Genomic DNA, 26769 nt, shown 5'->3' with positions numbered 1-26769 from the left:
AGCTGTTACTCTTGCTGACCTAGGGTACTTGATTTCTTTGGCAGTACTTTTATGACATCACAGGAATCTGTTTCTGCTGCTTATTTCTGCTGGTATGTTTCAGAGACAAAATGAAATTGAGAAGAGATGGGCAACAGAATAGGAGCCTCAAAAATTAGTTCTTTATTTTGCTGGTGTTGTTTTTTTTTTCCTGAGCTTCCTGAAAGTTCTATGTTAGGAATTAGAATATTGCAGTGTGGCCCAAGAATCTGAGGGACATCACAGTACTTTTCTTCACTGAGAAATAGGCTTCCTTCTTCCCAGAATTCTCCTGTTCTCAGTGACCCACCTCTACTTCCTGTCTGGTTGTTCCGCCTATACTTCCTGCCTGGCTACTGACCAATCAGCATTTATTTAAAATATAATTGACAGAATGCAGATCATCGTCCCACACTATTTAAGTACATACTCATTTTAATAATAGTTTTCACAAATATTGCTAAGCATAACTTTTAGCATAAAACAGTAAATTATATAAATCACTTAATAAATCCATGTAAGATGTTCTTCATCATTAACATTGGGAAATAAAATTACCAGAGATACTTCTCTCACTTGTTAGGATAACTGTGATCAAAAGATGAGCCAAACGTTGTGGTACATTATTGTCAACCCAGTTATATAGGAGGCTGAGGTAGGAAGATCCTTTGAGCCCTTTTGAAGCCAGCCTGGGTTACCTAGTAAGACCCTGTCTCAAACAGAAAAGGACAACGTGTTTACCATCATGTGGCGCTGAATACACTACCATTGGGAATGTAGAAATCATGACATTAACATTTTAAAGAATCTGGCATTTCCTCAAAATTAAAAAAATGTAGGGGCTGGAGAGATGGAAAGTACTTACTGGTTGTTCTTCCAAAAGACTTGGGTTCCTAGCACCCAAATGGCAGCTCACTACCACCTGCAACTCCTGTTCAGGGCATCTGATACCCTCCTCTGGACTCTAAGGGCACCAAACACACATGTGGTGCAGATATACATGTAGGCAAAACACTCATACACATGAAATAAGAGTAAATCTTTAAAAAGTAAAGCATATGGAATTACCCTATTACCTAGAAATTGTGCTTTTAGATAAGCACCTAAGAGAAATGAATACATATGTCCACACAAAAGTATTTGTAGCAGCATTACTTATAAATAGCCTCAAATGTCTCTAAAAACTTTAAAAACCCAAATGTCTATAAACTGATTGATAAATGGTTAAGCAAAATTTGGAATATCCATACAATGGAATATTATTTGACCATGAAAAGAAATAAAGAAAGCTGGATAGTGATGGCACATACCTTTAATCCCAGCACTTGGAGGCAGAGGCAGGTGGATTTCTGTGAGCTTGAGGCCAGCCTGGTCTACAAAGGACAGCCAGAACAATGAAATCCTATCTCAACAAAACAAAACAAAAAACCAACCAACCAAACAAACAAACAAAAAAAAAACCAAGAAAAAAGAATCCACTATATCGTGGACTTGAAACCATGTTAATCACAATAACTACATGTTATATAGTCCCATTCCTAATACTGTACAAAAGGTAGGTAAATCTAGAGACGTGTAGGTTAGTGTTTACTAAGGTGGGAGTGAGGAATAGGGGCATAGTAGTTTTCAAAAAAAGATATAGAAATCTTTAGGAGTGATAAAGTGTTTTGTAATTTATAATAATGGCTGTGAAAAACTTGAGCTATACTAAAAGCCATTATTCACTTTAGTTGAATTTTACATGGTATATGAATTATATCAGTACACATACATGAATAGCATGTATAGGAAAAGTTGAAATAGTATGTTTAAAACAATAGGGTTTATGTATTTGATCATTTTTAGTGTAAAAGGCTAGCTCTAGTAATAAAATATTGGTTGTGGAATATTAAATGTATTGACTGTAGGAACATAGAATGGTGTAGCTGCTGTGTACAACAGGCAGTTCTTCAATAGGTTAAGCATAATTCTCACACAATTCATCTATTCTACTTGTGGTTACATATGAAAACGGCGATTTAAAACAATACTTGCATGCTAGCAACATACTTTACAATAGTCAAAAGGTGGAAAGGATGGGAGCTCGTTACGAGCCCCTAGTTCACACAGAAGTCTCGGCAAGGTAGCACACACCTGTCATTTCAGCAAGCAAGAAAATTATGAATTTGAAACCACCCTGGATTATGTATTGAGGCTGGCTCAGAATTAAAAAAATAAAGATGGAAACAACTAATGTCCATGAATACATGTCACGGTTAAACAAAGTACATTATGTATGAGAACAGTAGAGTATTATTCACCCTTAAACAGAAGTGAAATTTTGGTCCTTCCCACTTTGTGTATTAACTTTCAAAACATAGAAAGTAAGATAGTCATGGAATATACCTATAAACCCAGCACTTAAGAGGTGGAAACTGGAAGAAGATCAGAAGTTCATGGTCAGCTTGGCTACATAGTAAGTTGAGGTCAGGCTTGGCTACATGAGATCTTGTCTCTCAGAAAATCAAAACAAACCAAAAACACAAAGTGAAACAAGCCAGACAAAAAGAGACAAAATATGGTTAAAAGATATGCTTGTGTTTTATTGCTCATTACTTATGCCATTGAATTGTGTACTTAGAAATGGCTAAGATAGTATAAATGTAATATATGTGTTATACCACAAAAATATTCATAATTTTTAAAATTTAAGTGAGACATACTAATTCTCTCTCTCTTTGAGACAGTGTTTCAAGTAGCTTAGGCTAATCTTAAATTTATGTATGTAAATAAAAGTATGTAACTGAGGGTGACTTTAAACTTTGATATTCTTGCCTCAGCCTTCTAATTCCTGTTATTGCAGGCTTTGTTACTATGCTGTATACTTAATAATCAAAACTAAAATTTAAGAAGCCAGATGGCTTCATGAAAAATTTGTGAATGAGTGTATTAGCCTCATTTAGATGGGATGGAATATTTTTCACTATGGTTGATTCATTTTGTTGATTTGTAGAAAGCAAATGTTTATATTTAATAATAGCAGGAGAATTGCAGTTGTCCAATAAATGTCACAAAATTGTGGCAGTGAGCCAGAAAGAAAAAAAATTACATAAGTGAAGTGAGACATACTTCTGTAGCTATGGAAACTTAAGCTCTACTGAGTCTCAAAAAGATGTTCTTGTGCTTATATTTGTATCATTAACTAGACATTGATGGGGTTAATGAGGACCTTGGGTAATTGTTAAGTTAAATTGATATAATTATATTCATTGAAGGGCTTGGTTAAAGGGCATTGTTGGGTGGTTTAGTGCTTGTTTTATATGAACATTAAAGTAATTTTTGTTTAACTTATGAGATAATTTTATATGAGAGTATATGAATTTTTGTATTATCAGAGACAGGTCCTCACTTTTCAGCTCAGGCTGGCTTCTTTTTTTTTTTTTTTTTTTGGTTTTTCGAGACAGGGTTTCTCTGTGGCTTTGGAGCCTGTCCTGGAACTAGCTCTGTAGACCAGGCTGGTCTCAAACTCACAGAGATCCGCCTGCCTCTGCCTCCAGAGTGCTGGGATTAAAGGCGTGCGCCACCACCGCCTGCCTCAGGCTGGCTTCTTAACTCATCCTCCTGCTTTAGTCTCCAGAGTACTAAGATTGCAAGTATGTGCTATTATGTCTGGCATATGTGAATTTTTTTGGGTTTTACATTGTGCTATTACCTGTGTTTTTTGAAAGTGAATCCATTTTATGCTGAGCGTTTTTGAAAAAAAGTTGAATCTGTTCAAAGGAAATAAGGTCTTTTTGTTTGTTTGTTTTTTTTTGTTTGTTTGTTTTAGGGTAAGTTACTCTTTTTTAAGACAGGGTTTCTCTGTAGCCCTGGCTATTCTAGAATCCGCTCTGTAGAGCGGACCGGGCTGGGACTCAAAGAGATCCATCTGCATTTGCCTCTGAGTTCTGGGATTAAAGGTATGTGGTACCATCACTTGACAAGATTAATTATTTTTTTACAGAGAAGTCTTTCAGAAATTGAAGGTTATTTTTCGGGTTCTAACAAAATTAAACTTTTAAATGTTGCGTGTGTGTGCTTGGAATTGAACCTAGGACCTTAGATGTGCTAGGAAAATAGTCTATCCACTCACCATTTAGCTATATTCCCAGTTCTAAAAAGTGTGATAACCTAGGAGGTTGCTAGGAATTGAACTTTTTTTTCCCTCCAAGACAGGGCTTCTCTGTGTATCTTTTGGAGCCTGTCCTGGAACTCACTCTGTAGACCAGGCTGGCTCTGAACTCACAGAGATCTGCCTGCCTCTACCTCCCGAGTGCTGGGATTATAGGAGCACGCCACCACCTCCTGGCCTAAATAGGATTTTTTAAAAGAAGATTTAATTTATATTTAATATGTTTGTGCATGTGGGGTGGAGTTTTGTGCATATGCGTGCACAAAATGTTGCATATTTGTGCAGGTGTCACTAGAGGCCAGAAGAGGAAGTCAGATTTCCTGGGACAGGAGTTACATTGGAACCAGAGTTGGTCCCTCAAAAGAGCTGTATGTGGTTCAAGTACTTTTAACCTCCTAGTCATCTTTCCAACCCTAGGTATTTTTTGTAATTATCTTACACTGTTTATAGCCTGCTTTACTAAACAGTATGTTACAGAGTAGACATTTGATGTACTCCAAATCTGTGTTTCTAATGACTGCATTGTGTCATGATGTGTTTGAGTCATTATTTATTTATTCTTGTATTGATGGCCTTTACATTTAGGGCATTTCCAGTTCTGCTATATAAATACTGGTAGAGAGCACTTTTACATGTGTACTTAACTGTATTTTCTCCTTAATTGAAATTTATAAATGCCTAGACCTGGTGTCATAGGCCTGTACTCAGGAGACTGAAGCAGTAGTATTTAATTAAAGTTTAAGGCCAGCTTGGCCTAGCAGTGAGCTGTTGAGTGAGACCCTGTCTCAAACAAAAACAAACCAACGAAACAAAAACAGAAAGGAAAAGAAAATGGCAGGTTTAAATAGATATTTTTCTAGTTATATTTTTGTTCAAACCAAACAAATTCTAGAGTTTTGATATAATTTGAACGTTGTGTGTGTCTGTGCACACACTTTCTAAGTATGATTGCATGGATTAATGAGTAAAGGTTAGAATTTTATTTTATTGGTTAACTTTAAAAAAATGTGACCTGTGCCAAGTCCTTTCTTCCATGTTACAGTAAAATATCTTGAGGAGGGAGCTGAAATTAAATGACATTTGCCAAATGAATAACTTGAATTTACCACTTGTACTGTGGGCACAGTTCCTGGGAACTGTTGGGAGTGCCGACCTCTGACTTATTTGCCTCTTTTCTTTTCTTTCCTTTTCTTTTCTTTTCTTTTCTTTTCTTTTCTCTTCTTTGTTACTTTGAGACAGTCTCACTAAATTGTGCAGGCTCTTTTAGAGCTCACTGTGTCACCCAGTCAAGGCCTTGAACTTTTGAAATCTCCTGTTTATACCCCCAGAGTATCCAGAAGTACAGAGGCCTGTGCTACCAGTAACTCTTAGAATACAAATTAAGACTGGTTTGATCCTGTAACTGGTTGGTATGCAATATGAGAGATAAGGAGGAATGATGGTAAACTGATAGTTCATTATTGGAAGACAATGCACCATTAAAATTATTATTATTAGCTGGGTAGGGGTATCACATGCCTTTAATCCCAGTACTCTGGGAGGCAGAGGTAGGCAGATTTCTGAGTTTGATGCCAGCCTGGTCTGCAAAGAGAGATCCAGGACAGCCAGGACTATACAGAGACACCCTGTTTCAAAAACAACAACAATAACATTATTATTACTATTACTACTATTACCACTACTACATACATGTGTAAGCCTGTACACCATGTGCATACAGTACCTGCAGAAGCCAGAAGAAGGCACCAGATTCCACTATAGTTGGTTGTGAGCTACCATGTGGTTGCTGGGAATTCAAAACTCAGGATCTCTGGAAGATCTCTTAACCACTGGGCCATCTCTCCAGCTCTTTAAAGATTATTTTTGTGACTGTGTGAATGTGTGTCTACATGTGTGTGCAGGTGCTCTGTTGACCAGGTTAGTTTCAAACTCACAGAGATCTGCCTGCCTCTGCCTCCTGAGTGCTGGGATTAAATATGTGCACCACCACCACCCTGCCATACAAATATTTTTAAGTTATATTTGGGGGAAGCATGCTGTGGCACACATGGAAGTAGAAGACAACCTGTAAAACAAATCAGTTTTCTTTACGACCTGAGTTCTAGGGATCAAACTAGTCATAGGCTGAGTGGCAAGTGTCATTAACTACCAATACATTTCTGAAAGTAGTAGTAGTCCACTATGCCAGTGATGAGAAATAAGTCAATTAGGAACTGATTACAGTGTTATGAACAAAAGCCTAGTTAAGTGATAAATGTGAGAAGAGGAAGTAGCGGCAGATAGCACAGATAGCTGCTAAAAGCATTTGTGAAGAGTTATGATAAGAAGCCCCCAAGGGAAGGTAGAAAATGCAGTAGCAGCATCAATAGGCCTGTTTGGGGTGAAGGAGTTGATAAAAGGAATGACAAAAAGATGGGCAGGCCTAGTGACACAGGACTGTTACTGTCTGAGCTGCTCTGCAGTTAGAGGCATTAGGTTTCCAAGTTTAAGAGTTGCCTAGTTTCCAGAATTAGTTAAAGACTGTAGGACCCAGCCGTGACAAGCTCAGTGGAGGCCTGAGTCTCAGTAATTTACCCTGAGGCAATAATACCTGGTTCCCATAAAGACCATAAACTGAGACTACCCAGGCACCACCCTAGGAACAGACCTTCCAAAGGAAATTCCTAACGTTCCACCACCTGCTAGCACACACCCATTGCTTCTCACCAGGTTAGATAAATGTCGCCAATCAGGGGTCTTAAACCTTAGAAATGTGTCACCACACACCCTACTAATGTAACTTTTCTGTTTTTTTTGCCTTTAAATAATGCCCTCTAGAAAGGCAGGGTATCTCCTGTTGGTGCTGCTGCTGCGCCAGTTGTTCCTGCCAGCTTGTATTATACACACAATAAACCTTGCTTTTGCATTTTGGTGAGTTGGTCTCTCTGGTGGTCTTTTGGGGTCCCCACAGACTGGGCACAACAAAGACCAACCTGGGATAAAGTAAGTCCTTGTGAAAAGAAAAGGGAAAGAAAGAAAAAGAGATTTGGGAATATGCTTTGGTGGTAGAACACTTGCCTAGCATGTACAAGATGCAAAATTCAACCCTAAGTGCCACAAACAAAGCAAACAGATAAATATGTTTTGTAAACAACAACAACAAACCCCAAAAACACCCCCCCCATCAAAGCTGAGTCGTGGTGGTTCACGCCTTTAATCCCAGCACTTGGGAGGCAGAGACAGGTGGATCTCTGTGAGTTTGAGGCCTCAGCCTGGTCTACAGAGTTTCAGGACTGCCAGGACTGTTACGTAGAGAAACCCTGTGTTGGAAAAAAAAAGTTTTGGTAACCAAGTTAAAAATGGATTTGGGATTTAGAATTCTCTTGAATTTTAAAGAACAGATAATAGTCATGTATGGGTATGCTCACCTTTAGTCCCACTGAGGTAGGTGAATCTCTGTGAGTTTGAGTTAGTCTGGTCTACAAAGTGAATGAAGGCCAACCAGGGATACACAGTAAGAATTTCTCTCAAAAATAGCTAGCTATCTAGCTAAATAATAATAAAGGCCCAGAGATGAATATAAGAAAGTCTGAAAGTTGGTGATCTGTAGTCTGATTTCTCCATGGAGAAATGAACTTCCAGGAGTGACAGACACAGGAGAGTGACTTTCAAAGAACCATTGTGAGGAATTGTTGGGAAAGCTGATAGGATGACAAGGAATACATTTTTATAAAAGGTTTCTGGGTTACTTGGAGGAAGGTCATGAATTCTTAGGTACTAGTCTGTAAGCTTTGATTATTCTCCATCAAAACCTTGAAGCTGTGGGTTTAGGAATGTTGAAGATGAGTGGTTAATTTTTCAGGATTGGACATCATTAATAGGATGAAAAACAGTATGAGCAGAGTATTACCGTTCTCTCTGCCCCCTCCCTCTTTTTTTTTGTGGTGGTGGTGGTAGGACTGGTTCTTGCTTTGCTTTGTTTTTTTTTTTGAAACATGATCTCATGACCTTGAATTTTGTGATCCTTGTACTTCATCTCCACAATGCTGAGAATACAGGTGTGGGCCATTGTGTCCTATTTAGGTGTTTCTTTGTATTGAACCCAGGCTTTATGAATGATGAACAAGCCCTCTTAACTACATTTCCAGCCTGCCTTTCCTTTCATCCCTTATCCCATCCACCTGTCCACCTGTCCATCCGTCCATCCATCCATCCACCCACACACCCATCCATCCATCTCTTTTTTGACAGTTTTCCCACTGTAGGCTAAGGTGGCTTCAGAATTCATGGTAGTTCTCTTGCCTCAGCTCACACATGTTGAGAATAACAGTCATGATCTACAGTGCCCTCTTACTACTGATTTTGCACTTTTCCCCGATAATACTGCCTTATGTTTGATCTGTCAGAAGTATGCACATATAAATCTGTGTGAACACACAAATATTACACTGTCTCTTAAAATATGGGAAAGTACAAAGCAAGAATAAATTACATGAAATTCTGTGATAACTGGATAGTGGCCACCATTAACTAAGTTCATGATGATTCTTTAATGTATATATCTATATGTACACACTTCTGTTTTTTTATATGTTGCCTCATGAGTAGAATTCTAGAATACATCCTATTGTAGCAGCTTAATGATGCTATTAAATGTAGATCTGTTACCATTTACGATAGCTACAAAGTATTACATTGTTTAAATAACCAGATTTACTCAATTAGCCAATTCTTTCATAATGGACTATTAATTCATTTTTAATACAACTTATAAATCAGTGTAATTAACATAGCGTGATTATTACCTGTGAGGAGTAATGCTGCTGATCGTGCAAGATTTTTGTATATGATGATCACTATTCCTGTGTTTTTAAATTTATCTTGTGTTTCTCAATTTCCCAGTGAATGGTGCAGACTTGTCTTGTAGCTTTATTTTGAGAATAAGAGTACATAAATAAGATGACTTGTATGCTATTAGGTAAGACCTCACCAGATCATTAAGTATAGTTTTTTTTAGTACAGGGTGTCTTGTAACCTAGTATGAAACTGTCCACGTAGCTAAAGATGACCTTGAACTCCTGATCCTCCTGTTTCTACCTCCCAAATTCTGGGATTATAGATCTTAGCCACCACACTTGACTTTTGAATTAAAAAAAAAGGCCTTTATTGAATTCTTCAAAACTCTTGAAGAACCTGATAAGTCTATGAAAGTTTATTCCCTTAAAAAAAAAACAGGATGCATTTTTGTTCTTGTATTGAAGATGATGGCTATCACAGGTAGTTTCTTTTAAATTTTACTTGTGGCGGAAGGTGTTTAATAAAGAAAATTGGCCACTCATTGTTCTGGTGTTTAAACTTGAAGTTTTTCATTAGGAAAGAAATTCTCTCTCTCTCTCTCTCTCTCTCTCTCTCCCCACACACACACACAAAAATACCTCAATCTTGCAACCCATAATACTAGAATTGAAAACTCAGCTGCAAAATGGGCACCAACAGTGTAATGCAAGTCATTGAAACTGGCTTAATGGTACTTTCTACAACTGAGCTCTTAAGGGATAGGCAGCTCCAGCTTTTTTATATATTGGCCAGATCTTGTGGTTTGTCAAGAGAAGCCCAAAGTCTGTATTTTTATGTAAAATCTGATTATTCAGTTGACATTGACACTGTAAAGGCCAAAGGGAACAATTATTTTTTTAAATTATTTTTGTGTTTCTTGTATGTAGTGTGCATGTTTGTGTGCAGATGTGCTCACCCAAATCGAAACAAAAAGTTGAAATCAGGTACTTTCTGCTAATGCTTCCAACTTATTTTTTGAGGTCTCTCTCTAGCTAGGAAGCCTAAGACCTATAGCAAGGAAAGTTATGTGTTTTCTCATGAAATTAAAATATTTTAGAATGGGCATGAGATATTTACATGATTAATTTTTCAATAAAAGAAATAATGTCCAAGTCGTATCTCAGTAATACTTCCTTATTGCATACCCTTTTGAGGGCAGAAACTATGGCTTCCATTTGTTTCTAGATGTTCCAGTTACTATATAATATTAATAGTAGTTTTGGGTGCCTTTTAATGTATCCCTGCTAGCTCTCACAAGGCAGATAGGTATTGCCACTATTTTAATTAAAGTAAGTCTTCATCTCTTGAGTAACTTACATAAGGTTATGTTGGTATACAACAGTGCCCACAATTGCCCCAAATCCAGGGTGATTGAAACCACTGATAGTGCTGTTTCCACCATAGTATGTTTTTTCTATGTATGAATACCCATGATAAGAGCAGTTTGAAAGGCCATGTGTGATGCCACATGTTTGGAATTCCAAATGCTCAGGAGATAGACACAAGAGGATCACAGCAAGTTGGTATTTTTTTTTCAAGCCTGGGATGCATAGTGGGATCCTGTCTAAACAAACAAACAAAAACCCAAACAAATAGAAATTTACAAATATGTCACAATAAGAGATTAGCAAAAATAGCTAATAGTAAAAGTAGAACAATCACAAACCATTAATATAATAAAACTGCCAGTGTAACTACTCTTGCCCATTGGGATCATTATTAAGTACAATAAAGTTTGCTTGGTTTCCTGAATAGCTGGGAATACAATCACATGCCACTGTGGTAGCTTGATGGTGTTTTCTAAAATGAATTTTCTTTCCTTTTTGGTATCTCAGGCTTTTTCTTATTAACTGGTACTTTTCTTTATATTGTCAAGTATATGCAATCTGTTTTCACCAAATAACAAAGTAAATAAGCCCTGTCTTCTCAAGTATCCTTTTTCGTCTCTTTGGAAAGGTTATAGAACAGTAGTTTTGTTTCAGCTTACCCTGAACTTACTTCCTCTGTTCCACTTGGACTTCAGCTCTGCCTTTTGGCTTCTACCTCTGTCATTCCCTTTGGCAGAAGTAACAGAAAGTACCTTTTTCCACACATCAAATAAGTGATGCTTTTTTTTTTTTTTTTTTTTTTTTTTGAGACAGGATTTCTCTGTGTAACAGTCTTGGCTGTCCTGGAACTCTTTGTAGACCAGGCTGGCCTCACTGAGATCTGCCTGCCTCTGCCTCCCAAGTGCTGGGATTAAAGGTGCTACCCTCCCCCAGTAAGTGGATTCTTTCAAGTTCTTTCTTCCTTGAGCAGAGACATTTTCACTTGTGGAAGTCCTCAGTATTCTTCTTTCTTGTTGACACTTTTAAAAAAAATCCTTAATGCTTATTAATTTGTTTTTAAGATGGGTTCTCTGTAGGCTTGGCTATCCTGGAATTTACTACATAGACCGTACTGACCTCTAACTCAAAGAGAGCCCCTTACCTCTGCCTCCTAAGTGCTCAGATTAAAGCCGCCACGCTCAACTCCTGATACTTTTTTCTTTGTTATTTGTTTTGTTTAGGTGTTTTAGGTTTTTGTTTGTTTGTTTATTTGTTTTGTTCTTTTCCCCTTCAAGAAAGGGTCTTACTGTATAGGCCTGGTTGTCCTGGGACTCACTATGTAGACCAGGGCTTGAACTCACAGAGATTACCTGGCTCTGCCTCCCAAGTGCTGGAATGAAAGACATTAGCCACTACACCCTAGCTTGGTTCTATATTCTTTTTTTTTTTTAATTGATTTATTGGGGCTGGCGAGATGGCTCAGCGGTTAAGAGCATTGCCTGCTCTTCCAAAGGTCCTGAGTTCAATTCCCAGCAACCACATGGTGGCTCATAACCATCTGTAATGAGATCTGATGCCCTCTTCTGGCCTGCAGGCATATATGCAGACAGAATATTGTATACTTAATAAATAAATAAATATTAAAAAAATAAATTGATTTTTACTTTATGTGCATTGGTGTTTTGCCTGCATGTATGTCTGTGTGCGGGTTTCAGATTCTCTGTAGTCAGTTGTGAATTGCCATGTGGGTGCTGGGAATTGAATCCCAGGTCCTCTGGAAGAGCAGCCAGTGCTCTTATCCTCTGAGCCATCTTTCTAGCCTGGTTCTATATTCTTAAAGTTCCTTCCTCTCTATGATTTTCCTGCTTTATTGCTTTTCCTATTCTCATCTCTCTATGTATTTTTTTAAAATTTATTTTGTGATATGATGTATGTTTGAGTGTTTTACTACAATCAGTGTGGAAGCCAGAGGAAAACTGTGGAGTAAGTAATCTTCACCTTTGTGTTGATTTCAGGGATTAAACTCAGGTCATCAGGCCAAATATCTTTACCATCTTGAAGCCCTGTTTTTTTTTTTTTTTTTTTTTTTTTTTTTTTTTAATGTACTATTAGCCTCCACTCCCCGAAAACTATACAAAATAACAGGAAATTTAAAGTGTAGGGTTTGTTTGTTTGTTTTGTGGGCTTTTTTGGACATAATTTTCCTGCCCAAGCTGGTTTTGAACTTCCTGAGTAGCTAAGGATGACCTTGAACTGCCGAATCTCCTGTTTCTACTTTCAGAGTCCTGGAATTACAGGATAAATTTATGTTACCCTGGGGATTGACTGTACACTTGGCAATTACTTAAGTGAGCTACATCCCCTGTCCTAAACTAACAGATAATGAAATAGCTGTGGAACTCTTTAGTTTCCCATTTCCCCCAGTTGGCATAATGTGTACAGTGTATCCTATCTAAATACCTTAAAACACTAATATGCTTGAGAAAACTATACAATCTGGAAAATAACTCAAATAAATACATATTTGGTAGCTGTTGAAATATGAAGCGGCGGGGCTGCGTCCCCAACACCCTGGCTGCTTGGCTAGCTCATGCCCGAAATAACAACACACAAACTGTATTCATTTAACTGCTTGACCCATTTCTATCTAGCCTCTTCTAGGCTAATTCTCACATATTAATTTAGCCCATTTCTAATCATCTGTGTAAGCACCCCAAGGTGCGCTTACCGGGAAGATTCTAGCCTCCGTCCATCATGGTGTCTCTGCTCCAGAGTGCAGAGCTGTTGGGTCTCTCCGGGAGCAGAGCAGAGTCTGACCTCACTTCCTCTTCCGCCCAGCATCCTATTCTGTTTACTCCTCCCACCAATGCTTTAACCTATCAGGGCCAAGCAGTTTCTTTATTGCTCAGCCAATGAAATCAACAGATTGATATATGACACTCCCACATCTGGTAGCAAATTAGTAAGTTGGCTACACTTTAAAATAGAAAAATTTGTTAAAACAGAGCGGTCACCTACCAGCTATTCTTGGACTCTATAATCTTTCAGAAATAAAATATCCAGTGGACCTGCAGCCAGTACATTTTTCCAGCAGAGATGCCAAGTATGATGACTGTCAAGGCTGAAGTGTTTTTGTTTTTTGTTTTTAAACAAAAAGAATGTTATCCCTTCAGTGCATAATGGGGTTGGCACACTGGAGATGTCAGGACTTAGTTGTAGAGTGTCTGATGTGAAACCTTAGCTTGGGATTTCACCTGCTTATCGAGGCAGTGAGTGGAGGAGGATAAGGAGAACACAAATATTTCCCAAGGCTTGTTTTGGAGTTGGTTGCATTAAGGACACTTTCTATGCCTTATGGTAGTCATATTTACAAGGGTGCCGGGTATTGTTTTTATTTTTATATTTAAAACAAGATGAAAGTGTTTACAAGTGGAATTTTCATTTTTATACCTGATGATTGGGCATTGGAGATGGCACGATTATAGACAGTGTCTATACCTTGGTAATCAAGGGAACTTCTATTATTTATGTAATAGTACCTGTTTGGGGCATTAATTCATGCCTTTAAAACATTTTATGCGTATGGCTCTTTTGCCTGCATTTATGTCTATGCACGGTTCTCAAGCCAGAAGAGGGCATTGAATCCTTGTAACTGGAGTTACGAGTGTGTTGTGAACTACCATATGGATTATGGGAATTGAACTTTGGCGAATTGTAAGCGCAACCAGTGCCCTCTAACCATTGGCACCATTTTTCATTTTTTTCCCCCTGGTGTTTTGAGACAGGGTTTCTCAGTGTAGCCTTTTTCCTAGAATTCACTTTATAGACCAGACTGGCCTCAAACTTACAGAGATCTGTTTGCTTCTGCCTCCCAAGTGCTGGATTAAAGGCGTGCACCACCACTGCCCTGCTTTATTTTTGTATTTTTAAAGCATTCTCAACACAAAGTGTCATCTTTGCCCAGCATGGTAATGCACACCTTAACTGGAGCTACACAACAGAGAGACCCTATTTTAAGACAGGGTCTCACTAACTGGTCTGAACTCACTATATAAACAAGGCTGACTCACAGAACTTTCCCTGCTTTTTCATCCTTTTTCTTTATCACAAATAGTTTTTATTAAAAATATTAAATATTAAAAATAAATTTTATTTATTTTTACTTGCCTGGCAAAAATGCTTGTGTGTGTTCACATATACATGTACATGTCCCTAGCCAAGAATTACCATGCAGAACTGCTTTTTTTCTCTTTCATTTCATTTTAGGCATAAGTCAATTTTCATTGTGTTCAGCTTGATTATTTGAAAATAAATCAGAGATTCTCAAGGAACATTATAAGGGAAATGAGCTTTCTGACAATTTCGGTGTTTAGTTTAACCCCAAAGCAATTGAATTCCCGTTCTCAGATCAATAAAGGTGAAGTGGAGACTAATAATTCAAAATTTATTAATAATACATTTCTTAGGAACAGATCTTGCTACTTAAGCTACAGCTGCTCTATGAGCTGTGCCCCATTTTTGAATACCACCTTTTTTGTGTGTGCTTATTCAGTGATTTATCTCCTAAAAAGATTGCTTATGAATTCACTGTCTATTCCAGTTTGATTTTTTTTTGTTTCTTTGGCCTGTCTCCAAGTTTCTTATCAGAAAAAAACTTTTATTTTTATTTTCCCTTTGTTTCATCACACATTTTTATGTGTGTGTGTATGTATGTATGTATGTATTTGGCTTTTTGAGACAGGGTTTCTCTGTGTAATAACTGGTTGTCCTGTAACTAGCTTTTTAGATCAGGCTGGCTTGGAACTCACAGAGATTCACCTGCTTCTGCCCCAAAGTGATGATGTTAAAGTCATGTGGTGTCTCCACTACCACCTAGCAATTCTGATAGTGTTTTGTTTCTCATGAGAATTGTTTTGAGATTGAAACTCTATGTGTGGGTTTTTTCTTTCTCTCTCTCTCTCTCTCTCTCTCTCTCTCTCTCTCTCTCTCTCTTTCTCTCTTTNNTCTCTCTCTCTTTCTCTCTTTCTTTCTCTTTCTTTCTTTCTTTCTTTCTTTCTTTCTTTCTTTCTTTCTTTCTTTCTTTCTTTCTTTCTTTTTTTTTTGAGACAGGGTTTCTCTGTGTAACAGTCCTATCTGTCCTAGAACTAGCTCTTGTAGACCAGACTGGCCTCAAACTCTTGGAGATCTGCCTGCCTCTGCCTCCCAAGTGCTAATATTAAAGGTGTGCACCAATACTGCCTGGGTGTGTCTTTTGCATAGTGGTTGGTCCTTGAGAATACTCAATCAATGTTAATTGTAATTGTGTTACTAATGCTGGTATTTTGCTGAGAGAAGGGTAAGAAAATTATTGGTTGTCTTCCTAGACTCAATAAAGTGAGAGAGGAGGTATGGGGCTTGCAAACCATTTTGTTTTTTTTTTTTTGAAGTGAGTAATAACAGAATAAAGCTGTAGACAGTGGTACTTAGGGCACTAATGCCCACCTAGGAAGAAAAAAAAAAGTGCACTTTAAATTACAAATATTTTTCTTGCAAGGGCTTTCTTTAGGTCTCAGTACCCACCCACAAAGCAGCTCACAACTTAACTGTATCTCCAGTTCCAGGGAATCCAGTGCTTTCTTCTGACATTGATAGATAGGTTCTTGTACACACGTGGTAGGAATGTATACACTTAAGCATGCTCACATGCGCGCGTGCACACACACACAAAATTTTCCTTGTTTTTTTGGGACAGGGTTTCAGTTCTAGCTGTCCTGGTACTAGCTCTTGCAAACCAGGCTGGACTCAAACTTACAGAGATTCACCTGCCTCTGCCTCCCGAGTGCTGGGATAAAAGCGTGCGCCACCACCACCTGCCCCTCCCCCCCTTTAAAAACCACAGTTTCACCCAGATGTGGTGGTTCATGCCTTTGATCCTAGTACTTGGGAGGCAGAGGCAGATGGATCTCTGAGTTCAAGAACACCCAGAGTTACTAGAGAGACTCTGCCTCAAAACAAACAAACAAACACACAATTTCTCCTTCCCTCTTCTTCTGCCACAGGGTAGGATTTCTATTTTAAGCTTGATGTGCACTATGTTGAAAGGTTTGTTGAACATTGAATAAAGAACTAAATTGACCCAGAAGTAATTGGTAACGTAAATGGATCAGTTAGAATTTGTAGAGCAGGACCAAGCAAACAAGCCAGCCAGCTCATTTTCACATTGTTACCTTTGTACCTAGACACATTAATTTGTTTTGAGTACCTAAAAATGCTGATTTCATTCCTTCTCCTTTTCTAATTGGTCTGAGCCCTTACAGCAAATTCCTAGTTTCTGAATCTGCTCCCAATTCTACTTATTTTCTTTCCTTGTGCCCTTGAACCAGTCATCGGACTGGGGGGAACTTTTGTCCTACTTCCATAGGAACCTTGAGTAGGTAAGGAGAGAAGCACTTTGTGGACTGAGTTTTGGTGCCCCTGTGTTTGACACCAGTGCGGTGGCCACAGGCAGGCCAGTACAGTGGCATTTGGCGCCCTCTAGTGTTACAGCTCCTTGTAGGATCTAAGCCCTACAAAATGTGAGCTGCAGTAAGTACTTCTATACTCCAAGGAAGTTAAAATGCCTTAGCCCTTGGCAGAAGCTGAGTTCTGGATTATGTTTAGATAAGGACATGACCTTGACAGCTGTCAGTTTTACAGCTCCAGACCCTGAAGTATCTGAAGCCCTCAGTTCCAAAGGCTTGACAAGTCTCTGGAAATCTTCCAATAACCACGATGTGTCTTTTGGATATTATAGCCTTCTGTCCTTCAGCCTCTGCTCTTGCTCTTTGTCTGGTTTCACTGTCTCATCCCAACTTGACCATCTCTGGGAACTCTTCAGCTCCCTCTTTTTCAGCTGTCAGCCAGCTACCTTGCCACTTTCAGCAGTTTGGCTTGCAAGCTGCCATTCCTGCTTTTTATTGACTCTCTGCTTCTTGTGTTGGCAGTTCAGCCCTCGTTACTGGAAGCAGCAAGAAAGGACTGCTAGAGAGAAACCTTGTATTGGGCTTAGTGATGTAATACTGAGGCATGTATCACAGGGTGGTCTCCCAGCTAAGTCACCAAGTGAACCAGTCTGCTCCTATAGCCAGAGAAAGGATCTGTTGACTGAAGTTTCTGTTCTGCCTGGTCCTGCAGCTGCTCACTTCCAAAGAAACACACAGAGGCTTATACTAATTATAAACTGTTTGGTCTATTAGCTCAGGCTTATTAATTTGTTCATACAACTTAACCTATAAATGTTTAGCCATGTGGCCTTGTACCTTTTCTCAGTGAGGCATTCATTCTCATCTTGCTGCCTCTACATCTATCTGCCTTTCCTCTTCCCAAAATTCTTCTAGTCTGGTCGCCCTGCCTATACTTCCTGCCTAACTGCTAGTCAATCAGCATTCTATTAAATTCATATGAGTGACATTTTTTTACAGTGTAGAAGAGCATTATCACAACATTTCCCCCTTTTTCTTTTTTAAATAAAAACCCTGAATCTTATCTCCTTTGTTTAGTCTTCTTCTTGACCATTATCTGTAACTTGTAACCAACACGCTAAACAAAGATAAACATCCATAGCCTATTTTTTTTTTGGAATGTGGGTGTAGTTTTCTGTGCTATTTCCTGTGATTGGGGGTGCTGGTAATCTTATGGGGACACAAAGAAAATTTAGGATTATGGTCAAGTCCTGAGAAGCTTGATCATCTTCAGCCAGCAACCTTGAAGCTGTTCTGGATGCAGAACTCAGAAGAAACTGCAACAGACGTGCTCTGAAATGTTGGATCATCTGAGCCATCCATTCCCAGTGGAGATTTTCCAAGGGGTCTTCCTCAATCTTATTTTTCTTAACCAAGAATAAATCTATAGCCTTTTCTTCCTGTGGAAACAAGCAAAACCTCTTCTCCAAAATAGCATATCTTTGACTTAAATTTTGAAGTCAAGGCTTCAAACTATATAGGTTAGATTAATCCAGCAGCATTTATAATCAAATGTCTTTTTTTGGGAGGGAGTAGTTTGAGACAGGGTTTCTCTGTGTAGCTTTGAAGCCTGTCCTGGCACTTGCTCTGTAGACCAGGCTGGTCTCAAAGTTACAGAGATCCGCTTCCCTCTGCTTCCCCCAAGTGCTGGGATTAAAGGCGTGCATCACCACTGCCTAGCTTCAAATGTCTTGGTAGCAGATGTTGCTCTTTGCTCAACAAACAATTCAAAACAACACAATAACATACAGTATCCAGATTCTCTGTGTATTTTCCACCTTTATGTGGCTTTTTAAAAACCTCTATCTTTTATTTTTATTTTTTAATTTTTGGTTTTATGAGATGTTTGACTGTCCCGGAACACACTCTGTAGACCACGCTAACGTCGAACTCTCTGAGATCCACCTGCCTCTACCTGGGATTAAAGGCATGTTCACAACACCTGACTACTCTATTTCTCTCTCTCTGTATTTCTCTCTGTATTTCTCTCTCTCTCTCTCTCTCTCTCTCTCTCTCTCTCTCTCTCTCTCTGTAGCTTTGGTGCCTGGCTCTCTTTTTTTTTTTTAAAGGACTTTCTCTATCCTTTTTCTTTTCTCTCCCAAGCCTATGTTATTTTTTAAACACACTGTAAACCATTTAGAGGTTTTTTTCCCCCCATCTGAATTTCTCTATTGTATATCTTTTTTTCTGAGCACATGAGTCTTTAATCTACCTAAACAGCATGGCTAGGATTAAAGCTGTGGCTTTGGGGATTGGTTTTCTCAGAGTCTAGGCTTCATGGTGGAGGTACTGGTGGAAACCACGTTTATTGTCACAACCCTGTGGAGTTGCAAGGTCCATGCCACCACCAAGAAGCCTGCCGCTGCCAGCTGCTCATAAATATCATTTAATTGTTTGGTAGCAAGCCTCTTAAAAGAGCTTCAAGGGTTTTTGCCACTATTGCTGAGTCAGGAAGCCTCTCTTAAGGGAGCTGTGCCTCTGCTTGCCTCTAGCAAAGAGAGCCCATCTGAGAAAATGCTGCTACCAAGAGCCTGTGTTTGACTCTGTTCTTCTGTGTCTAGAATCCTTTCCCAAACTCTCTCAGGTTTTATGTGGATATAGTTGCTGAAAATTGGGCACCTTTTATAGATGGAAGTTTCTGTCCTGCCTGGTCCTGCAGCCGTTCAGTCCCAAATAAACACACAGAGGCTTATTAATTATAAACTGTTTGGCCTGTTAGGGATCAGAATGTATTTGCACTAACTTTTCATTATTTGTGATGAGTTATAATGATGCATATTTATCCCTCTTAAATCTCTGTCATTTGCAAATTAGAAATAATCAAGTTATTGATGCAATGATCATTTCCTTCCTACATCCTTGAGTGCAGTTGGTAGAAAGTTACCTATTTTATGAAGCTGACATTTCTTCATCATGTATAAAGGAACTTCTTCGGTTATTCAAGACAGGATTTCTCTCTGTATCCCTGACTGTCCTGGAACTCACTCTGTAGGCCTGGTTGACCTCTAACTCAGAAATCCCAGTGCCTCTGCTTTCTGAGTGCCGGGGTTAAATGTGCTACCACTGTCTGACTCTTCTTTCTTTTTCTTTTTTTTTTGAACTTTTAAAAATCACTGAGTTAAACATAACTGTGCATGTTGCATTTTCCTGATTTCTAGGAGAACCGAAACAAACAAACAAAAAACCACCTGCTTGCTATTTGTCATTCATAATTTGCTTCTTAAAAATCATAATTTGCTTTTTAAAAATAGAAGCCAATTTTGTCCATGAAGTTTAGCAGGGACATTTTTAGGAACCCTACTTGTTCTTGTGCTTCTCACTTGTGCTTCCCCACTCTTTTTTTTTTTTTTTGGTAAGACAAAAATTTAATAAATTGAATAGTGGGTTTATATGACCCATGGTGCTGTGCTAGTCTTATGGAACTGTCACAGAAGCATAAAACAAGAGCTGGCGAAGAAAGTGTTACATATTGTCATCATCTGATTCATCTTCTCAAAGATTCCTCAGCCTGTTTCTCTGCTTTCTCCTTTATATCTTTTAGAATGATTCCATATTTCTTTAGTTCATTCTCCAACCCATCTGAGCTCTAGTTCAAAAGCTTTATCCTCAAAATATTTTGCAACTCCTTTAACTGTACCACAGGAAGTAATTTCTTTCATCAGAAGCTTTTTCATATCTTTTTTGCAGCTTCCTGGCTTTGCTAATGGTACAACCCCAATAACCATGAAATACCCTATGGGTCGATACATATAGAGCTGTGCATCCTCTTTCATACTGTAAGATCTAACTTGAAACTGCAGCCAAAAGGCTTAACAGTGATGTGTATGAGTGTGTATAGATATGGCCACTCTACAAGATTTTTAGAGGAGTGTTTCAGCTAAAGTTAGAACTAATGTTGGGATGCTTCTCTTCTTGCAGCGTCTGCTAATGAATGAACATCTGCCAACAAACCTGTGGCTGCCACTCTAATATGTTGATCACCATTAAAGAATTGCTTATTGGAGCCTTCTTCATAAAGATTTATTTACTTATTTACTCATCTATCTATCTATCTATCTATCTATCTATCTATCTATCTATCTATCTATCTATCTATCTATCTATCTATCTATCTATTTTCTAGACAGGGTTTCTCTCTAGCTTTTTAGTTCCTGTCCTGGAACTAGCTCTTCTAGACCAGGCTGGCCTCGAACTCACAGAGATCTGCCTGCCTCTGCCTCCCGAGTGCTGGGATTAAAGGCGTGCGCCACCACCGCCCGGTCTTCATAAAGTTTAGAAAGGACTTATTTTTCTACCCCAAAGATAGCATAGATGTCTTTACATCTGCTCCCAATAACTGTACTGCTGTTTCCCACAACCTTCATAGCATATTCATCTTGAAAACTCTACCATCAGGAGAGAATTTTACTCTAGATTTTTACTCAAGATTTTACTTGATTGTCCAGGCTAACCTGGAACTTAACTGTGTGACTCAAACTGACCTAAACATTCCTTCTGCTTTGGGCTCCCAAAATGCTGGAATTACTAAAGCATAAACCTGGCATTACTCAAAGCCAGGCTCCTTTTCTTTCTGGCTTGTTTTTGTTTTGTTTTTGAGACATTGTCTCACTCTATATCCTTTGCTGGCCTGGAGCTTGATCTGTAGACCAGACTGTCTTCAACTAACAGACTGACTGCCTTTGCCATGCGCATGGGCATGCATGTGTGCGTGTGTAAGAATACATTTAAAACAGTAAAAATTTAAAACAGTAAAATTTAATAGTTGTTTAACCATCACCTTAATCTAATTATGGAACATTTTTTATCATCTCCTAAAGTGTTTTTACTTACCGAAAGTCTTACTTAGAAAAGTCTTAGCAGGGGCCTGAAGCCCTTGGTTTAGTCTCCAATGTTGGAGGGAGCATTTTCTCTCAGAAGCACTTTTTTATTCGTTGTTTAGTTTGTTTTTCAAGACAGGGTTTCTCTGTGTATCCCTGGCTGTCCTGGAACTCACTCCGTAGATCAGGCTGGCCTCGAACTCAGAGATTCTCTTGGCTCTGTCTCCTGAGTGTTGGTATTAAAGGAGTGCCTCACCATTGTCTGGCTCAGAAACACTTTTTGAGGGGTAGTTTTTATTTTTGGAGATAGCATCTTCCTGTATAACCCAAGCGAGTCTGGAATTAACTTTGTGAGTCAGAATGGCCTCAAACCTGTGGTTTCTGGTCCTGCCTTAGCTGCTTGTGTTAGGATCATAAATGGATTTCACCTTGCTTTTCCATTTAAATTTATGTGTTTGTGTCTGTAAACCTTTATAAGTTTTTGTATTATGATTTTAGTTTTAGCTAGTTTTAAAAATGTTTTTCTAGAAATGATCTTGAACAAATAAAGAATAAAAGTAAAACCAAAATCAGAGTAGAAACAATGGAAAATTCATTCTTCAGTTTTTAATAAGATTATATACTGAAAGAACAAATACAGCTAATAACTGTTCACAACCTTCATGATACAGGTTTTTTATTTGTAAATTTATAATTCTCAAAAGAGAAAAGATACTTATTTCCTGTACATGCAGTTAGGTTATTGACTGACCTTCAATTTTTTTTTCTCCCTACAGAATCTGTCTATGATCTTCTCCCAAAGGAGTTACAGTTACCTCCACCTAGAGAAACTTCTGTAGCATCAATGAGTCAGACAAGTGGTGGTGAGGCAGGCTCGCCTCCTCCAGCTGTAGTTGCTGCTGGTATGCATTCCATTTTACTTCACTCATGAAAACTAGGGTTTTATCTGGCCTACATGAACAGTATTGGCAAAGTTATTTCAAAAAGAGTATGATTTGAGGGTTTGTTTTAGAAGGGTTTAAAGACTATACCCTTTAAATGGAAAGGTTTTCAATTTTTTCATTTTTTAAAATTTATGTATATATATGTGTATATATAAAATTTTTAATTTTTGTACATTTATAAATGCTATTTCCTAAAATGGACTTTGTGTTCAGATATAGGAACCAATTTAAAATGACTGTTGAGTGCACATAAATTGGTTAAATACCAAGCTATGGCTAGAAAATGGTATTTTTTTTAAAGACTTGCTCAAAGGGAAAAATGTTATATGATCTGAAAAAGGACTCAAGTTCTCAAGTTTCTTTTCTGTTTATAGGGATGTAGCTATAACCTTTTTCCTATATTTAAATATACATGTGGCCTGATTTATTTTAAATTCATGGAAAATAATAAAAAATTGAGTACTATATGTAAATACACTCTCCAGTACCAGTGAAAAGCATTAAAAATGTTTGAAGTTTGTCAAGTTTATTTTTACTCAGCTCTCAAATCATACACTTTATAACTATAGTTAAATTGGTTCAGACTTTTCTTTGAATTAGGATAAAACATGACAGATAAACTAAGACGAAAAAAGTCTTTAATAATAAATTAGTATGAATGATTTCCTTATTAGCTTGCCCAACTATAGTACTTTAAGAAGTTGGGTTTATAGGATGCTAAATGTATTTGCTTTAGAAAATGGATACATTATTCCTACTTTTCTGAAGGTTGTATCTTTCCTATAGGGGTTTCCTGCCTTGTGATACTTGTTATCCTTTAAAATGGTATTTAAAGTCCATCAAAAGGTTCACAAGGAAAAACCAAAAGGGAAGGCTGTAGTCCTAATGACAGTATTGGTACTGTGTTCTAGCAGCAGGTATTTAATTTCTTATATGCACTAACCTGTATACCATTAGCCTTTCTCAAGCCAAACAGTGCAGTATGAAGCCTTCTTGGTTGAGGGCAGGAAAGATTTAAGCATGATAAAGAAATATTGGCCCTTCTCACTGTTCATGTGTGGCCAGACATTTTCTAACAGTTTCTGTGGATTTAATTGTGAATTAGTGCATTTTTTATGATCAATTTGATAAGATGATCTGGTTCACTTCATATCTACCAGATTCTAAAGTGGCTCTGAATATTTTTTTTGAATTTGGAGCTTAAATCTAGTTTTTAAAGATTGAATCATAAAATAAAATAGAAAATATTTTAAAGTAGTATTGTTTCACTTTAAATCCACACGTAGAAATTGACTAACTGATTTCTTTTGTGTCTTGAAATTGTTTTTTTAAGGACATTTTGAATCTACATAGAACTACAAGTCTGTTTCTTCTGTGCTTTTTAACATCTGTTTACAGTAGATCCAGTTCCTTTTAAAAGCTGAAAAAAATTAGCTAAGTTTAGAAAAAGAACAACACTTGCTTTTAAATAGCACTACATGTTTTAGAAATTCTTATGTGTAAATATTTAAAGCCCTTGATTTGGGGTCACTAATGAAAAGTTTCACCTTATGTATAGTTGAGAAATTCCTTCCAGGTAAATTAGATTCAAAGCAATGAGTTGGAACATGAAAATAAAAGATTTGACCAAAGGAAATATTCTAAAACTATCTCTGTGTGTATATATATATAAATAAATATATAAATGTATTTATTTTTATACCTTGGGATTAAACTCAAGGCCTCATGCATGATAGGCAGGTGCTCTACCACCAAGATAGACCCCAGTAAATTCTTACTATCTTGAAATCATTGGCATTATAAAAGCGGTAAAGAGAATAAAAAGGTAACTTTGAAAGTTTTCATTTCACAGAAAGTTTCTGTAATTTAAATCCAAGTAATCAATCTTTTAATTTGCAATTCTTCTTTTTTAGTTTATTTTATTTTCTGATGTCTTATTAATCGAAAAGACTCCTTTATTATATATTGTTAAAGATAAGAGTTTAAATTACAGAGTAGTAGTTCTAGGGACATCAGTATGTATTATATGTGAAATCATTGGAGCCACATTTTTATCTATCAGATTGATAACTTTGGTGATACAACTATCAAAGAGAAAAACTGGGAATATATTACCAAGTTACTAAGTGTCCTTCTGACCAAAAGCTTGATAGCTAGGGAAAATGCACATTAATTTAATATCTGATGTTTTTAAAAACAAAAATCTGTAGCATTTGCTGTTTACATGTGAAATGCATAAAAATGATGACTCTTGATATAGTTAATTCTTCAGAGTTTTGAAGGAGCTGGATTGGCTGCTATCAGGTATGAGGGCCTGGTGGGAACAGACTTCTAGTTCTGCCATAAAGGTTTGTGTTTCACACATTTTAAATCAGTTTAAATCTTAAAAAATTTTAGAGACCGGGAATATGTATGTTCATGACATTCTTTATTATTTATTAAAAATGTGTTTCTCAGATTCACCAATTTTTTTTTTCTTTCTGCCTCACATATTACTGAGGGTGTAAATAAATGTGATGCTGCTGATCCACAATCCAGAATCCTGGGTAAAGGATGTCTCTCAGTCCCTTTTAATTTGTTAGGATTTTGGTCTTTGTACTATTACTCCTTTACATACTCTAGTATCTTCTTTTTTTTTGCTCTATGAGACGCAGGGTTAGGGTGAAGGAAGACGAGGGTAGGAGGCCTCTCCTCTTCTATATGAAGACCAGGTCAAAACCTTTCATTAGTTTGAAATTTGTTCACCTGCCTGAACACAGAGAAACCCTGTCTCGGGGGAAAAAAAAACGGGAAAGGGAAAAAAAAATTCTTTTGGGAAACTAGTTAAGAGTTTGAAGTTTAATATGTCAATAAATGACAGATTCAGAAATAAAAACCTTAGATCATATTGCAGGTTCCGTAGGTAGCTATGACAGAGGCCATTTCTTAAAAAAAAAAGTCAATGAATTAGTTGTTGCATGAATAATAAAAACTCAGAGACAGATATTGGGGTTCAAGCTGAAGATCAGAAGAGCAAAGCAGCCAACCACTTTTACCTCTACCAAATCTTCAGACTGAAAGGGCAAGATCCTGTCTCCAGGAATCCTCAGACTCCACACTCCAGTGAATTCCTGTCTCTCCCAGTTTATATTCCCCTCTCAACCCAGCCACTCCCTCCATCCTTGTCTCCACTTCCCTAGTGCTAGGATTAAGGGTGTGTGACTCCCAAACACTGGGATTAAAGGTGTAAACCACCACCACCTGGATCTGTTACTGGATCGAACTTGTCTAAGCCAAGTTAACCTTGAAATCTGTCTGCCTCTCTCCCTAGTCCTTGGATTACAGGTGTGAGCCACCACTCTGGCCTGTGTGACTGACTAGTGTGGCTGCTTTGCCCTGTGATCTTCAGGCAAGCTTTATTTATTAAAACACAAATAATATACCACTATAATTAATAGTATTAACAAAATAAGGAGTTGACCAACAAGTTATAGCAAATCAAATATTATTTTTAGGCTTTTAGATTTTTTTTTTTTCGAGACAGGATTTCTCTGTAAGCTTTTGGGAACTTTCCAGACCAGGCTGACCTTGGACTCACAGAGATCTGCCTACCTCTGCCTCCTGAGTGCTGGGATTAAAGGTGGGTTCCGCCACCACCTAGCACATTTAGAGTTTTTAATCCTGAGATTTGTTTATAATAATAAATCTTTCATGGAAATCAGTATTAACCATTTTTTTTTGTCTCAATTTAAGAAATCAGGTCTAGTATATCTATAATACCAGCATTTGAGAAGTGGTGGGGAGATCAAGGTCTTCCTCTGCTACATAGTGAATTTGAAGCCAGCCTGAGCTACGTGGGACGACTGCCCTCCCCCCACCCCCAAAACAGACACCAAAAAAAGTGAAATTAGTTTGTCTGTTTTCATTTGGGGGATATTTGATGGGCATTATATTTCTTAGTTTATATTTAGAATAAACTGCCTTCAAACAATGGGGGTTTCCCCTCCCTTTGCCTCTAGGGTGCTGGGATTATAGCTATGTGCTACTATACCCAGCAAGCAATTCATTGTTTACCTCAAGAATTTGAGTTAAAAATCTTTTCAATAGCCTTCAAGGATGGCTGCTAGTTTGAGGCCAGCCTGGGCTACTTAGGGTGATTTTCTGTCTCGAAAAAAAAAAAAGCAAAAAAAACTAAAATAACAACAAAGAATTGATAAAACTATACGTTTTATAATTCAGTGAAAAGTTAATAGCTAGTGT

At 37.7% G+C, this 26769-nt stretch overlaps 1 protein-coding gene and 1 pseudogene across 8 annotated transcripts in view; one reads left to right on the top strand and one right to left on the bottom strand.

Annotated features, from left to right (window-relative positions):
• Nfat5 (nuclear factor of activated T cells 5) overlaps window positions 1-26769 on the top strand; it is an 83545-nt gene that overhangs the window by 8600 nt on the left and 48176 nt on the right. For all 8 annotated transcript variants that reach the window (XM_050143483.1, XM_050143480.1, XM_050143481.1 and 5 more), the window contains one exon: window positions 22363-22488. In XM_050143483.1, coding sequence (XP_049999440.1) covers window positions 22363-22488 — 126 coding nt within the window. The remainder of the gene's footprint in view (window positions 1-22362; window positions 22489-26769) is intronic.
• On the bottom strand, window positions 20232-21455 carry LOC126503009 (proteasome subunit alpha type-3-like; annotated as a pseudogene).

This window comes from Alexandromys fortis, unplaced genomic scaffold (assembly GCF_014885135.2).
Source record: "Alexandromys fortis isolate MF-2015 unplaced genomic scaffold, M_Fortis_MF-2015_v1.1 scaffold_1, whole genome shotgun sequence".
NCBI lineage: Eukaryota > Metazoa > Chordata > Mammalia > Rodentia > Cricetidae > Alexandromys > Alexandromys fortis.
The sequence above is the reverse complement of the archived record's forward strand: the minus strand, read 5'-3'. Positions and strand labels throughout refer to the sequence as shown.